Source organism: Lissotriton vulgaris, chromosome 9 (assembly GCF_964263255.1).
Source record: "Lissotriton vulgaris chromosome 9, aLisVul1.2, whole genome shotgun sequence".
Lineage (NCBI taxonomy): Eukaryota > Metazoa > Chordata > Amphibia > Caudata > Salamandridae > Lissotriton > Lissotriton vulgaris.
This window is the reverse complement of record NC_141697.1, coordinates 1,240,985,628-1,241,000,885: the sequence shown is the minus strand read 5'-3', so window position 1 is coordinate 1,241,000,885 and position 15,258 is coordinate 1,240,985,628. Positions and strand designations below refer to the sequence as shown.

The 15,258-nt window shown below is 44.9% G+C and overlaps 1 protein-coding gene across 1 annotated transcript in view; it reads right to left on the bottom strand.

Annotated features, from left to right (window-relative positions):
* STAB1 (stabilin 1) overlaps positions 1–15,258 on the bottom strand; it is a 756,575-nt gene that overhangs the window by 293,602 nt on the left and 447,715 nt on the right. The window contains exon 39 of the mRNA XM_086939405.1: positions 14,393–14,588. Coding sequence (XP_086795531.1) covers positions 14,393–14,588 — 196 coding nt within the window. The remainder of the gene's footprint in view (positions 1–14,392; positions 14,589–15,258) is intronic.

Below are 15,258 nucleotides of genomic sequence, written 5' to 3'. Positions count from 1 at the left end.
GCAATTATGAAAATGATGGTGCCTACCACACAGAGAGAGGTTAGAATGTTTCTGGTAATGGTTGGCTACTGTCGCCAGTGGATTGCAAATTTCTCACTAAAAGCGAAGCCTTTACAAAAACTGACGCTCAAGGACGTGAGTGATCGGTACCATGGGACACAGACTGCATGATGGCTTTCCTAATGTTGAGAGAAGACTTATGTCAGGCTCCGGCCTTGGGAATGCCTGATTACACTAAATTGTTTTCATTGTTTTGCTGCGAGCGAGAGGGCTGCGCGTTAGCAGTTTTGACCCAAGATCACGGAGGTGCCCGTAGACCAGTTGCATATTTCTCGGCTACCTTAGATCCAGTAGCCGCAGCGTTGCCCGGATGTCTCAAATCCGTTGCGGCAACAGGTGTCAGCATTGAGCGTTGCGAAAGCATTGTAATGGGGCATCCATTGGTGGTACACGTTCCACACTCAGTAGAATTGTTAATGACAAGGACCAAAACGCAGCACCTGACTAACAACAGGCTCACACGCTACGAGCAGGTTATACTTGCTGCTGAGAATGTGACCCTAAAGAGGTGCTCGGTTTTGAATCCTGCTACTCTGATGCCATTGCCAAATGTCTTAGATGATGATTGTGAAGACCATGACTGCCTTGAGGTGACTGAACTATGCACCAAACCAAGACCAGACATTGTTGATGAGCCTTTAGAGGACCCAGATGAAATTCTCTTTGTAGATGGCTCATGTATAAGCAGACCCCCCAGGATATAGCGGCATGGATTCGCAAATTTAGCGGCACAAAAATGGAAATTTAGCGGCACAAATAGGGAAATTTAGCGGCAATTTTGCGGCATTTTATTTGGCCATTTTTCCTCCAACAAACCCAGATATCTTAGCTTTTTTAGTTATTTAACAACATGAAGCTATATCGCTATATTGAGGTGTTAAACTGGCACTAAAGAGGAGCATCCAATGCCCATAGAGTGTTACCAAGTTGAAAAGTACTGAAATAATGACATAATCCAATGACAAATTTGCTACATTATACCGCATAATTTGCCTTTTATCGCCAACAAAATTACTCAACCCTACTGCATAATTTAGCCTTCTACTGCCACATCATTCCAGTAACCCTGATTATAAACTTCCTTTTAAAAGCTTGGTTAGCCTGAAACGTATTGTGATTCTTTCTCTAAGATAAACATGGACCATTCTAAGATGGCAGTCAAATTGACTTGTTGGAAGAAGCAATTTCTTACATCCTACCACCTGGATTGTGGCTTCTACCTATCGAGTGTCAATATCCTAATTCATCCATCGAAATGACAGCATCATGTGGCAGCACAAAGGCATCCATTATTACAGTAAATGTACTTTCACCTCTCTTATGCAGTAAGCACATGAATAGTTAAAACATTGATAATTCTAGTTTTACAGTGATGGCTCAAATAAAGGAAATATTAAACTATCTTCACTTTTGTTTAGGCGTTTTAATTAAATTTCTGGTGTGACCTACATACTGATTGATTTGGTAGTTCAGAGTTCGCATCCACGTAAAGGGTACTTTATTTTCGGACTTAACTACGCTCTCATAATCATTATAAACATTTATTGGCATCTCACGCGCCATGCAATTTCCATTCTGCTGAACAGAACACTGCAGCATATTGCACTAAGCCTCCTACCTTAATTATCCTTGGAGACTGGCACTTGACCTGATGGGACACCGTAGCTGTTTGGTTCATGGTTCAGCGCCTAGGGCAGAGCACAATCCCCACAAGGAATTCAGAAGAAAAAAAAGCGCTGGATAGAAAGAGAATAAAAATGCTTGCCCGTGTTGTCTGCAACTGCAGCAGTGCTTCTGGCATGAGAGCTAAACACTGACACGTAAAATGCATCTGCATTGCTTCCTTCACCTCTGATAGAACACTGATTAGGTTTCCTGCCCCCAGTGCTCAGGACGATGCACACTGGAAAGCTAGCCTAAGCAGCAACAGAGCGCTTCACTTCACTTTGCCTGCACCCTTCCAAGCTTGAAATGTGAGAGATCCCCCGCTCAGCCAATGATCTGAGCCGAAGCCAGAGCTCCGAGCAGGATTAAAAGCCGAGCAGCGCTGGGCCCGCACCTGCTTGCCTCCCACCTCCGAGGATCTGGGGGGACATCTTCCGAGACCACTTTTTCAGACCCCCCAGGATATAGTGGCATGCCTTTGTAAAAATACCGCGATTTCTACAAAAGTGCCGATTTCGCGGGCACTTTTGTAAAAATCGCGGCATTTTCACAAAACTGCCGATTTCGCGGCAAATCGCGAAATCGCGATATCCTGGAGGGTCTGTATAAGGGACAATGCTGGACAGCTAAGGGCGGCTTTTGCCGTTTGCACGATTCATGGAATAATCGAAGCTACCTGCTTAGAAGGGGTACACTCCGCTCAGGTGGCTGAGATAGTTGCGTTGACGCGTGCCTGTTTGGCAGCCAACAAGATTCGAGTCACCATATACACCGACAGCAGATATGGGTTCGGTGTGGTTCATGACTTCGGTCAGTTATGGTCTCAAAGGGGTTATATGACATCATCAGGTTCCCCTATCAGGAATGGAGAATTTGTCAGGTTACTGCTGGAAGCTCTGCAGGGACCAGCGGAGATTGCAGTGGTAAAATGCACAGCACATAGTAAGAGTACTGATTTTGTGTCCCTGGGTAACAAATATGCAGATGAGGTAGCACGCTACTGTGCCGAGCAGGCCTACTCCTTTACGGACCAGGTTGTTGAAGGAATACACAGAGGGACCGAGCTAAACATGGTACTTGAAGTAGCTGACACTTGGGATGAATTGAGGAAGATGCAGGAACAAGCGTCAGACTTTGAGAAAAGAGTGTGGGTGACTTCTGGTTGTGAAAAAGGGGATCTGGATTTGTGGATTTCGGCAGATGGGAGAGCGGTGTTGCCGAATGAACTGGTGAGCCCAATGGCTCGTCAGATACACGGCTCTGTACACTTGGGAAGAGATGCGATGATACGAGTGTTTAGACAGACTTGGTATAACCCCAAGTTCAGAACAGCGGCAGAAGCGGTGTGTCAGAGGTGTGTTACATGTCAGCAGATGAATGTTGGAAAGAGGACACCAGTTACATTAAGTCATGTGGGGAGGTCTGGAGGACCTTTCAACAGAATGCAATAGGATTTCATTGAGATGCCAAAGTGTAACAGCCTCAGATACGTCTTGGTGATTGTATGTGTGTTCTCCAGGTGGGTCGAGGCATATCCCACTCGTAGGTGCAATACACTCACGGTAGCTAAGTTGTTGTTGAGGGAGTTAGTACCTAGATTCGGGGTCCCGACCTCTTTGGAATCAGACAGAGGAACACATTTCAACAGTGAAGTTGTGAAGATGCTCTGTTCTGCACTGAACATTGATCAAAGACTGCATTGTAGCTATCGGCCAGAGGCTTCTGGCATAGTGGAGCAGATAAATGGAACTTTAAAGGCACGAATGGCAAAGGTGTGTTCATCCACGCCCCTGAAATGGCCAGATGCCCTGCTGTTGGTGTTAATGAGCATGCGTAGTACCCCAGACAGGAGAACAGGACTTTCACCACACGAGGTGCTGATGGGAAGAGCTATGAGATTGCCATCAGTCCCTTTGGCGGCCTTGCTGAATATCACAGATGATCTGATTCTTGATTACTGCAAAGGACTATCTGACGTCATCCATTCTGTGTCCCAGCAGGTGCAGGCGGCAGAAATCCCGACTTCTAGAGACCTCTGCCACGACCTGTGTCCCGGAGACTGGGTGCTCGTACGGAAGCACGTGAGGAAGAGCTGTTTGGACGTCCGCTGGCGAGGGCTGTTCCAAGTCATCTTGGTGACGAACACGGCAGTGAAGTGTGGTGGACTGCCAAACTGGATCCACGCTTCCCACACCCGAAGAGTCCCAGCACCCCTGGAAGAAACAGCTCCTCTCGTTGAAGAAAATCCAGCTGTGGAGGAAGATCCACAAGAGGGGACAAGTCAAGCTGTGGGGGTGTCTGAAGAAGCTGGTAACTTATGCGACCGAGCTGTAGGAGATCACAGCGACAGTGACACTGAAACTGCCACTGAATGGGAGAGCTGCTGTGAGGGTGATCCCAACTCTGGAGAAGCCGAAGGTCGAGACGAGCAGGTCGTACCGACAAGGAACAGGGGAGTAAAGGGCACCGAGGCAAGTTGGCCTGAAAGGCGAAAGAGGTTGAATGTGAGGTTGACCTCTGAGAAAGATCTTGCGCCTGTATCTGAAGAATCAGACCTGGAAGGAGGAAACGAAGAGTCAGAGGATAAAGGTCCAAGGAGATCAAGGAGGGTAAGAGTACCTTGCAGAAGATACGCCACTCCGGAGTGGACCTACCCTTTGACAAATGCCAGGTGTACTGAGATCCGGGAGGGTGAGATCGGTGCTGGTGACCGATACTGCCCCGAACTATAAATTGGAAGTGATACTGTTGGTACCTGGACTGGAAATCGAAGGCTTACTGACAATCACCGTTCCTAATCCCCCTTTCCTAAGCAAGATAAGTGATTTGATCCTAAACAGATTGACCTTTCCTACATTTGGCCCTGAAATCCCTGCCTGTGATTCAATAATCCTTCATATGGAACTTTTGGACTATGTACTCTGTGCACTTGGAGAGAATCTTATCATAGATGCGCAGTAAAGACTTTGTAAATAGCAGCTGAAGTTACTTAGAGCCGAGTGGAAGAAGAAGAAATTTAGGGACATTCCCTTTAGAGGACGGAGAAGGGTAGGGAAACCTGAATAAGATATGGACAATGAAAATTTGAAAGGGGATCTCTGTTTCTAGAGGTGGTTCGAGAAAATTCATAAAGCCAAGCAAGAGACTTTGTATTGCCGGGACTTTGTGTTGCTGCTAGAATCGAATCACACTGTCTGAGACCATGGAGGCTGGGAACCCGACTCGTAGGGCAAAATGTATTATAGGCACACTATTAGGGTTAGTAATTTTCTTTATATTCGTAGTAGTCTTAGTTTCTTACTTAGCGCCACAAGAGCAAGAAGTGGAGGTCAAGGGAACACCTACACCTACCACTCCTAGCCATAAAGAGCTAGACATAGGAGCCAAGAAAGCTTTGCTAGCTGAAGAGAGCCGTAGATTACATGCTGATTTGTCCAAAGGAAACTTTGGAAAGAATGCTTACGCTAAATTGTTGTATGAGTACATTGACGCGATGGATGCGAAAGATTGTTATGTGTGTATGCAACTGCCTGCTTCAGTAGACGAGGGTATTAGATACCATCACTTGCCATTGACATATGGAATTTCATGTAGTTTGTTGCTTAGTTTATTTTATGGCAGGAGTCAGTTTGAGTATTTCTTTTCGAATTATGATGTTGTGTTACCTGAAGTCCCAAATTATAAGCATTTGAACAAATGGGATTATTATAAGTCAGAGGATAGACTTAGATACTTTTTCATTCCAACGAAAACCATAGATACCTCATATGCACATCGACACAACCTGACCTGCTCATTGACAGAGGTAGAGAAGAAGTTCGTAGAGCAGGTTGAGGATAGATACCAAAAACAGAAGCAGTTACAGACGTCAGGACAGGGTAAGGTAGATTGGATGGATGAAGAGCTTGGACACAAGTCAAAGGGAAGTTATGGTCCAATAGCCCTGGACGTCGTACAAAAAGGAAAGATATGTTTACATAGGCCAAAGACATACTACGAAAATGTATATGTGGGTGAGACAACTTGTGAACACACTTTGAAATTAGAGTATTATACCAAAGACTTTCTGAAAAGTGTGATACAGGTGATTCCAACTGTGTATTTTGTCTGTGGAAAGAATGCATATGTGAGATTACCGGATAAGTGGTATGGGACGTGCTATTTGGCTATTGTTTTCCCTAAGATATACCACACTGAGGATTTCGCTCAAATTGAGGGTGGCAAGTTGACAAGAGTGAAGAGAGGAGTAAGTGCTGCTGCAATGGTGGGAGATATATTTGGAGCTGCGATACCAATGTTGGGAGTGATTTTAAATGACGTTAAGATACGGAGGTTAGCAACAGTGGTGGATGAGTTGTCGATGAGTACGGCAAAATCACTGGTGCTGATTCATGGTGAGATTTTATCGATTAGGGCAATGGTTTTACAAAACCGCCTTGCCTTAGATGTCCTTTTAGCAAAAGAGGGCGGAGTCTGTAAACTTTTAAAGGTCCAGGAATGTTGCACGTATATTCCGGACATTTCTAAAGACCTGAAGAAATATATACGCAACATTACTGCAATCCACTATGAGATTAATGATTTGACACAAGAAAACACATGGGAAAAGGTTGGCAAGGGTCTTGGAGGCGTTGGAAGTTGGTTTGAAAACTTGGGAAGGAGTTTTCTTGAATACATTTTGGAGCCTCTCCTCATCATAGTAGCCTGTGTGGTTGGAATATGGGGTTTGTTGAGATTGTACAAATGCTATAGGTCCAATAGGTTGGATAGAACAGTGAGGGGACAGGCACAGAGAATGGAGGAGTTGCAGGACAATCAATACCGAAGCTTAAGAGCTTTGGAAATGCTCAGGCGAGGAAATGTTGCAACAAGTGCTGTTTAGAATTGGTCCCTACCCTAAAGGAACGTGGGATGGTGGTGATGACACAGGTCATCAAAGGGGGGACTGAGAGAGCGCAAGGCCGTGTTAGAAATTGTAGGGGTGCATCATATTCACAAGTAAACAGCGCCCTCATATATAGAGGTTTATAATCATGTTTAAAGTGTGATACAAAGCTGTGAACTCATGTACCAGAATATTCCATAGCTGCAACATAACGTGTTTTGTAATACTAATGCCATGTAATCTAGAAATGTATTTGTGAAAGTAATGTTAGTTCAGTTAAAGAGTGTTTTAAAGAAGCATCATGTATTCCAATGCATGTTTAGTAATTCATTATTGTGTTCATGTAAACGACATAGAAGTGTTTAGTTGGGAAATGTATTCTTTTCTTTTTGTTATAATGATGTAGGCCTAACGAGTAAATCTGTTTGCCAAAAGTTAGGGGGTGACATCTCGAAACGTGCAGAGGCCCAGGTGGGGATAACGGGTTGTGTAGGCCGAGTTAGGAATGTGGCTGCTAGCTTAAATCATGGAACTGCCCCCTTTCCTAGAAGGTTGCCTTAAAGAATTAATTGCAAGTAGCATGTTGTCGCGAACCAATTTATGTGCGTTCCTTTGCAGGTGCAAGGTTAGCCAGAGATAGTAAAGAAGGGCCCATTGTATGTGAAAGTTAGGAAAATAGTTGTAGACCTGGAGGAGTGGATGTGGAATTTTAGGGAAGCAACTTCAAGCGGAGACGACTGTGGGACCCAAGGCCGTTTTTCAACGAACAAGGAGGAAGACATCAAGATGAAGACCCTTTGAAACTTAACTCTCGGAGAGGGGCGTCTCTTGGGGCGTGCCAACCGAATTGTGGGTTTTGTATTAGGGACAGCACCCCGGGAGGAGAGCAGAGTAGAAGCGCACAACGGCGAAGAAAGATGTTGGGTAGGCAGAGAGCGGCTTGCGAGATGAACTCAAGAGGCTAAGTCCGAATCGAGTGAGTGAACTTCTTTGGAAGTCACCACGGCTGACACCTTTTGTTAGGAGAGAACCTGGTTGTAGGGATGACACTTAGTATAGTGTAGGGACAGACTTATCCTGATGTATTTCTTCCTTTCTTCCATGTCTACCAAGACCCAGATCATAGCAATCCTTGAAAGCTTAGTGGTCTTGGAAATTATATTAGTGCTGTTTCTCAGTCGTTTGAGACTTTTCCGTAGGATTATGTTTGTATTAGTACCTGTGTATTTACTGAACCTTTTACTGAGGTGTTTATATACACAATTGCTTTTGGATTTATAATAAATCTTTAAACTTGACTTTTTGTCAGTGGTTCTTTGGGGAAGGAGATGGAAGTGATCCGAATTGATTTGTTGAAGAAGATTACCTTCTACACTCTATGACAGGTACAAAGGTCTAATCGACCTGTGACGGGATTCTAGAGATCTATTTCAAATTCTAGATTAAGTTTCCCGCCTTTCCACTGTCAATAAAGCTCAGTTTCAATAAGCAGTTCTCTACAAAGCTGAAGATTGTGGATTTGGAAATCTAAGGATATCTAGATTCGCACAGCCTGGGCCAGAGGGAGTAGCAGTTCAAGAAAAGAAAAGTGAGGGAACGGATGGAATGGGCTTGACATGTAAAGGGTTTGGGATGCTCTGAGGAGGGTGGGGCGCAAGGCTGTGAAAGAGTGGATAGGAGATGGGGTGACAGCATTCATCCCTTGTGAGGGTGGGTGGAATGAAGGGAGGGCTGATGTGGGAAGGAGTGGAGCTGTGTGTACAGAGTGGGAAGGGTGCTGATGATAAAAAGTGTTGCTTATCTCTGGCTGTCGTTGTGGTCAGTAGGATTTTGTGTGGCTGGTTAAGGAGGAGAGTGTGAGGGTATTGTCACTGCCAAGCACTTACACAGCGTACCAACTCTCTTCCACCATCTTCCTGCCTCTCCTCTTGACGGTCTATTTATGGGTTGTTAGATTTAGCTTTCTCGAATTAATCTCTTTGCTCCTCCTGAGGAGTCTTCAAATTTGGTATTACTGGGGTGCAGCTTCACCAAAGGAGCCTACCGTGGTCTGTTGTAGCTGTCGTGTTCCACTGGGACATTCTGTCGACTTGTGAGTGGATTCCTGCTGGGGGCTGGACGGAAGGAGAACGCCAGCTTGCTCCACGCCCCCCCTTCCTGCCGTGAGGGGTTCCAGGACTACGAGTCCCAGCAAGCCCAGCGCTCGACACAGCGCCGGGAACACCTGAGGATTGTTAGGCCCCTCCTCTTCCTGGTATAATATTGACTTCCTTGCCCCGCAGTGTGGGACGCGCACGGGCGGACGCCGGGCGAAGCCCGGGCAAAGGGCGGCCCGTCTGTGGCCGTCCGGGGTCGAAAGGGGCAGGGCAGGGCCACCAATCTTACTCTCGAATATTGGGACCTGCCGCTTACGAACTTGAACATGGTCAGTGACTTTTGATGCCCAATATTATTAGCGAGTGTACTATACTGCTTATTCTTACTTACACTGTTTGTTTTTAAATATGAGTATGGGCACCCGCAAAGGGACAGGGGGCCAGGGGGTAGTAGGCACTCTTGACGCCTTCCTCATTAGGGCAGAGTCGGTTTTGATACACGAGATCGAACTTACCCAACGAAGACTTTCTCTGGAGACGCGCAGAACTTCCAAGGAAGCCACTACAGGGGGGCCCGTTATTGTTAATGAAGCTATGCCGGACAGATATAACTTGGCTATTATACCACAAGTGCCTTTAGAGCCCTTGGTGGTAATCTCAGAAGCCCCACTCATGTCACCCGTTACTTCAATTGGTACAACTGTCATAGCACCACCACTAGCATTATCACCACCCCCGATTGAGGCTAGGTTTACACGACAATCGCAACATAAAGCAAAGGGAGGTATGGCCCAAGCTACCACAAGGAAAAGAAAATCGGGTGGCGCACCACTCACCGCACATCAAACTAATAAAGTGGCAAAAACAAAGGGTAATGCCCATGGCAAGATAGGCCCCGGAGAAGATGTAGGTCCTGGTAGCCTTACTTGTCCGAGCACATTAAAAAACCAAAACTCTATTGAGTATTGCCAGGCAAATTCGGAAGACAGTATATTGGCAAAATTTGAGGGGAAGCTAATGGTGTTGTTAAAACCGCTGTTAGACAAACTTGTGGATATTGACACTCGCCTAAATGACATAGAACAAAAACTTTCCCCACCTATTAGTCAAATATCAAATGGGGGCACAACAGCTCAGGGTGATCAAGTAACACACTTGACCGCCGTTTCAAACATGGTTCCAGCGGCCAAAGATGTTGCAACTAAAGGGGGTGCACAGGCTTCCATACCAAACAGTGTCAATATCCAATTAGCTCAAACTCGCTCTGTATGGGCAGGAGCAAAATCTGGGGGAAGTTATAAGGGTTTGAAGGATTCACATAGGGGTGGTTCGGATATTGTACATAACAAGGGATTTCTTCGCTTACCCCCTGAGTCGACACCTTATACAGTTGTGCTTTCGAATGTACCAACAATACCACCCAATTCTGAGGAACATTGGACTTCCCAAAAAAATAAGGCACTACACCTATTAGATATCGGGACCGGGTTAGGTAGGCATTTGTTTCATGAGTTTAAAATGGTCCCTAGGATCCCCTGGATAGGGAGATCGAATAAAAGTGACAGGGGTGACTGCATAGTTTTGAATTTTGGGTCTCCTGAGTTAGTGAGAACAATCCTAGAAAGAGCAGGGACAACACAAATGGGTAGGGAGGGGATTCACATCTTACCCCTGGGTTTTTTCTATCACAACCCTCAGACACTACCTATATACAGAAACAATAACCCAACTATCCCCCAAAACCAGGAGAGGTATGAATATAAGGTTCCGACCTACAATCGATTTGAACAGGCCTTTTCCAACTTAGACGAACAAGATTGAAAATCCGATAGGTTGGTTAGTGCTAATGGCCAAGAGGGAAATTTAATAGGGTAAACCTTAGCCTATCGCCCAATAAATCCAGTAAGGGAGAAAAAAAGCCCAGGAAATTACATTTATATATCCAGCAATCCTAGCCACTGATCACTCACAGGCAGAGGGTGCTTTGGGACCAGCATCAGTTAAAAATGCTAAAAAACCGAAGAGCTCCCATAATCCAAAAAGGATAGTAAATGATTCTGATCTCAATATTTTGAGCTGGAACGTTGCAGGCCTCGAACCAAGATTACCGGATACAGACTGGATGCATACACTGTCTGGCAAAGACATTATAATGTTTCAGGAGACATGGGCCACACATGATTTACACATAGAGGGGTACCATTGCTTTAGCCTGACAGCACCTAAACCAGACTTTGGGCGTGCATCTGGAGGCTTATTCATCGGGATCAGGATAGCTGCTGGAGGAAGCACTAGGGTGATACCAACTAACAGTCTAAATATACAGATATTGGAATACAAAAGACGGGTCCCCTTCTACTTGATTAATTTTTATAATAATGACTTTTATTCTGTTCCAAATAGGAATTTTACCGATCTTTTTAAAATCATATCAGATTTAGACCAACATCAAGGCGCAGATGATGGTATTGAGATCCTCTTAGGGGGGATTTTAATGCTAAAATTCCAAAGTCATATCAGGATATGGACAAATCTCAAGCAGATCCAGCAGTGCAAAGGGGTTTAGAATTAGATATTTTTATTACTGAACACATCCTCAGTAATGTGATGGATTTGGTTCACACCCCTAGAAATCAGCAGGTACCAACTTTTAGAGGCAGGGACTGTTTTTCAACTATTGATTATATTTTTATGTCTCCATGCCTTGCAGACCGTCTAATAACTGCTAAGGTTCATGCAACGGACTTTGGGGACCATAACCCGCTGATAGTGGTATTAAGATTAGGATCCCGCCCCGTGTATACCCTCTCTCATGGGGCCCGAGATGTTACTCCCTCAGAAGATAATTTAAGGTTGAAATGGAGGGGAGTAGATAGCGGTAGAATAGTTGAGCTGTGATAGAAGAACACCAGTATTTAAATACTTCATGTTTGTCAACAGAAGGAAACTATTTGAGGACAATTGAATATTTTACCAATTATGCTCTGTAATCAGATCCCTACTGTCAGTGCCATTGCACAAGGTTGACAAAGAACCCAGATGGGTTGACCACAAATGTTCAGAAGCAAACAAGAATTTACGTAAGGCTCTAACCTCCAAACCTAGGTTTCCTATGGATGTAAGGACAGCAAGGAGGATGTATAAAATAACAATTAGAGAACGGAAGGCTACCTTACTGGGGGAGCACTGGGAGGCATTTGTTGACTCAGCAGGGGGAAAGAATGGAAATTCATTCTGGTCCGCAGTTAGGGACCTGCGTAACATGGGTCAACAATTGACACCAGTTAGCTGCACCATCTCCAGTGATTCATGGGAGAATCACTTCTCTAAAATATATGCTGCACCAACACAAGGCAAAGTCTATTATGTGCAGGGACATCTTTGCAGCCTACAGATTACGCTGCTGGAGGTAGAAGTGGCAATTATACAGAGCCTTGGCAATAAGGCTCCGGGCCCTGACGGGCTACCTATAGACATCATAAAGTGGAAAATAGAATTCTGGGCCCCGATCCTGTGGAATGTCTTCAATAGTCTGCCTGTAGCCCCCATGCCGGACACTTGGACAACGAGTATTATTGTGCCAATATATAAAAAGGGGGATATATCTGACCCAATCAATTATAGACCAATCTCGTTGCTCGATAATACATAAAAGATTTTGGGCCGAGTAATTTATAACAGGGTCTTGAAATGGACGGAGGGATGCGGAATGTTGGACCCCTGCCAACTGGGCTTTAGAAGCAAGGTTGGCACGGTTGAACAATGTTTGAACCTCAATTTGATTATTGGTAAATATAACATTGCTCGATTATCCCCTGTTTACTTAGCATTCATGGACTTATCGTCCGCGTTGGATTTAGTCAACAGGTCCAAACTCTGGCCCATTCCGTTGGATTATGGATTAGACACATCTTTGGTACATTTCCTGGCATTTTTACACACTGATCTTAAAGCACAAGTCAGGATTGGTACGGGTGGGGAGGTTTCTGGCGCCATTAGGGTGGGAAGAGGGGTTAGGCAGGGGTGCGTTTTAGCACCCCTTGCTTTTTATCATTCATATTAATGGGCTGAGCAATTCCCTAAAACAGTCGACCCCAGATGTCCCGAAAATCAATGGGAAACAATTACCAGTACTTCTTTATGCAGATGATGCGGTCCTTATGGGCCGCACTCCAAACTCTCTGCGTATTTTGGTCAAAACCTTTGTACAGTATATGGACGGCTTGGATTTACGCGTGAACTTCAAAATATCTTTTATTATATCATGCGGGGCAGGGAAACACCAGCTCAATTCTATCCTAGTGGGGACTGATAGACTAAATTCTACCTGCTCTTTTCCATATCTAGGGATGGTCTTTGCTGCGAACGGCTCGTGGACTGGGCACACGGCCCACTCCACGAGCAAGTTCTCAAAGGCCATCAACTCAATTCTTAGTCTCCCACATCCGAGGCAGACAGGTGCTATTAAAGCTATTTAAAAAATGTTTAAATTGCAATGCGTCCCAGTGGCCACATATGGGGCTGAGTTATGGGGTCTGGTAAGAAATCGTTTCCCTCAACAAGAAGAAAATTCGTTTCTGTAGGAAACTGTTGGGCGTACCGATTTCTACTTCTGAGTATATTTGCCACCGGGAATTAACCCTGCATTTCATTTGTGATTACATTAGGACAAGACCAGCGTCATTTTGGCTCTCCATTTGGAGGAACAAATCAGCCAACTTGACGCAAGAAATCATAAGCGACTGCCTTAAATGTGAAAAGGAATGGACATTCCCTGGCTCTCAGGAGTTTATAAGAGTTTATGCAGTGTGGATAAAGGCTACCTCTTTTTAGAACCGACCAGAGTTGAGCCACCAGATAAGAATGAATTTAAAAAAGCACTATATGCACTTTATAACTTCGATAGGATTAATAATGAATCTAAGAAATCTACAGTCTCGGCCTATATGGGTAAAGAGCTGTATAGGTATCCTTTACCATTATACCTCACTTTGACAATGGCTAATTGGGAAAGATCCCTCTTGTTTCGTTTAAGGGCGGGAACTGTAAGATTCCTACTAAGTTTCCCCCTGGGACACTGCTCAAACCCAGACTACAAACCATGCCCCTGTGATGGAGTGAGCGCACAAAATGATTTGCATTTCTTCTTTTTTTGTAAATATTATTTGAAATATGTAAAATGGATTTTAGCTCAGTTTTTTTAGAAAACACAGACCCCTCTCTTTGGGGGATTCTTATCAGATGTTGCTCTCCCTGGACACTGAAGAAATAGTTTTTCACACCAGCACTTTCTTGAGACTTGTTACTCGAGTTCGCAAAATGATGGACAATCCTTGATCTGCTATTCTATACCATCTGTTATAATCATCTGCTGTCTGATTTGGAAATGTCAATTTGTAAAAGTTTTAAAAAGGAATTTTAGAATATTTTTGTAAATGAGATTTGCTTTTATGAATTTCTGAAATTCGAATAAAGATTTTGAAATGAAATGATAGTATTACTGGGATCAACTCAGCACCTCACAAGTGTTTTTATTTATTTATTTAATGCATTTTAGTAAAGCGCTAACTGGTTGTGTCACTGCCAACGAAGGCCGCGTGGCAGTGACACAACCATCCATCCTACATGACCTCCCCCTTAGGTAGACTATGACCTCTGCACCTTGCCCCACACTCTCCAAACGTACCTGATTTGCAGTCCTTTCCAAATCTCCCCGGCTCACAGGTCTCGCAGGCTGTGCCGTGGAAGCCCTCGTGGCAGATACATTCCCCGTTGCCCGCAATGCCATCCTTGCAGATGCCGCTGCCCGAACACCAGTCGCCAGGCTTCCCCGGGCACATGAGGCACTGGTGTCCAAAGTACCCCGCACAGCACCCTGGGATCTAATGGAGAGTGGAACAGAAGAGGCCAGGTTACTCACTCCATACAAGAACCCACCATACACCATAACCCTCTAAAATATGGGCATTTGCTACTCTCTGTGAGAACTGGTGCTAGGGATGTGCCCATCAATACAGACAGAGTATGGGAACCTGCTGGAAATCATTCACTGTACATTAATATTCGATTATCTACAGAAGGGACATATTCAGGATTTCATCAGTCACTGGCAGAGAGCAGACTTTCACCTTAGACAGATGCGTGGTTTCAAAGAAAGAAGGCCTTTGAGCTGGACGATGTTTGGGATTTCAAGGAGTGCAGACTTCCACCGCAGACTGACTGTTCACTTTGGGGGAGTTCAGGCTTTAGTGCAGACTCCCACCACAGACTCACTGTTCACTCTGGGGGAGTTCAGGCTTTAGTGCAGACTCCCACCTCAGACTGACTGTTCACTTTGGGGGAGTTAAGACTTTAGTGCAGACTTTCACCAGAGACTGAATGTTCACTTTGCGGGAGTTCAGGCTTTAGTGCAGACTCCCACCTCAGACTGACTGTTCACTTTGGGGGAGTTAAGACTTTAGTGCAGACTTTCACCAGAGACTGAATGTTCACTTTGGGGGAGTTCAGACTTTAGTGCAGACTTCCACCACAGACTGACTGTTCACTCTGGGG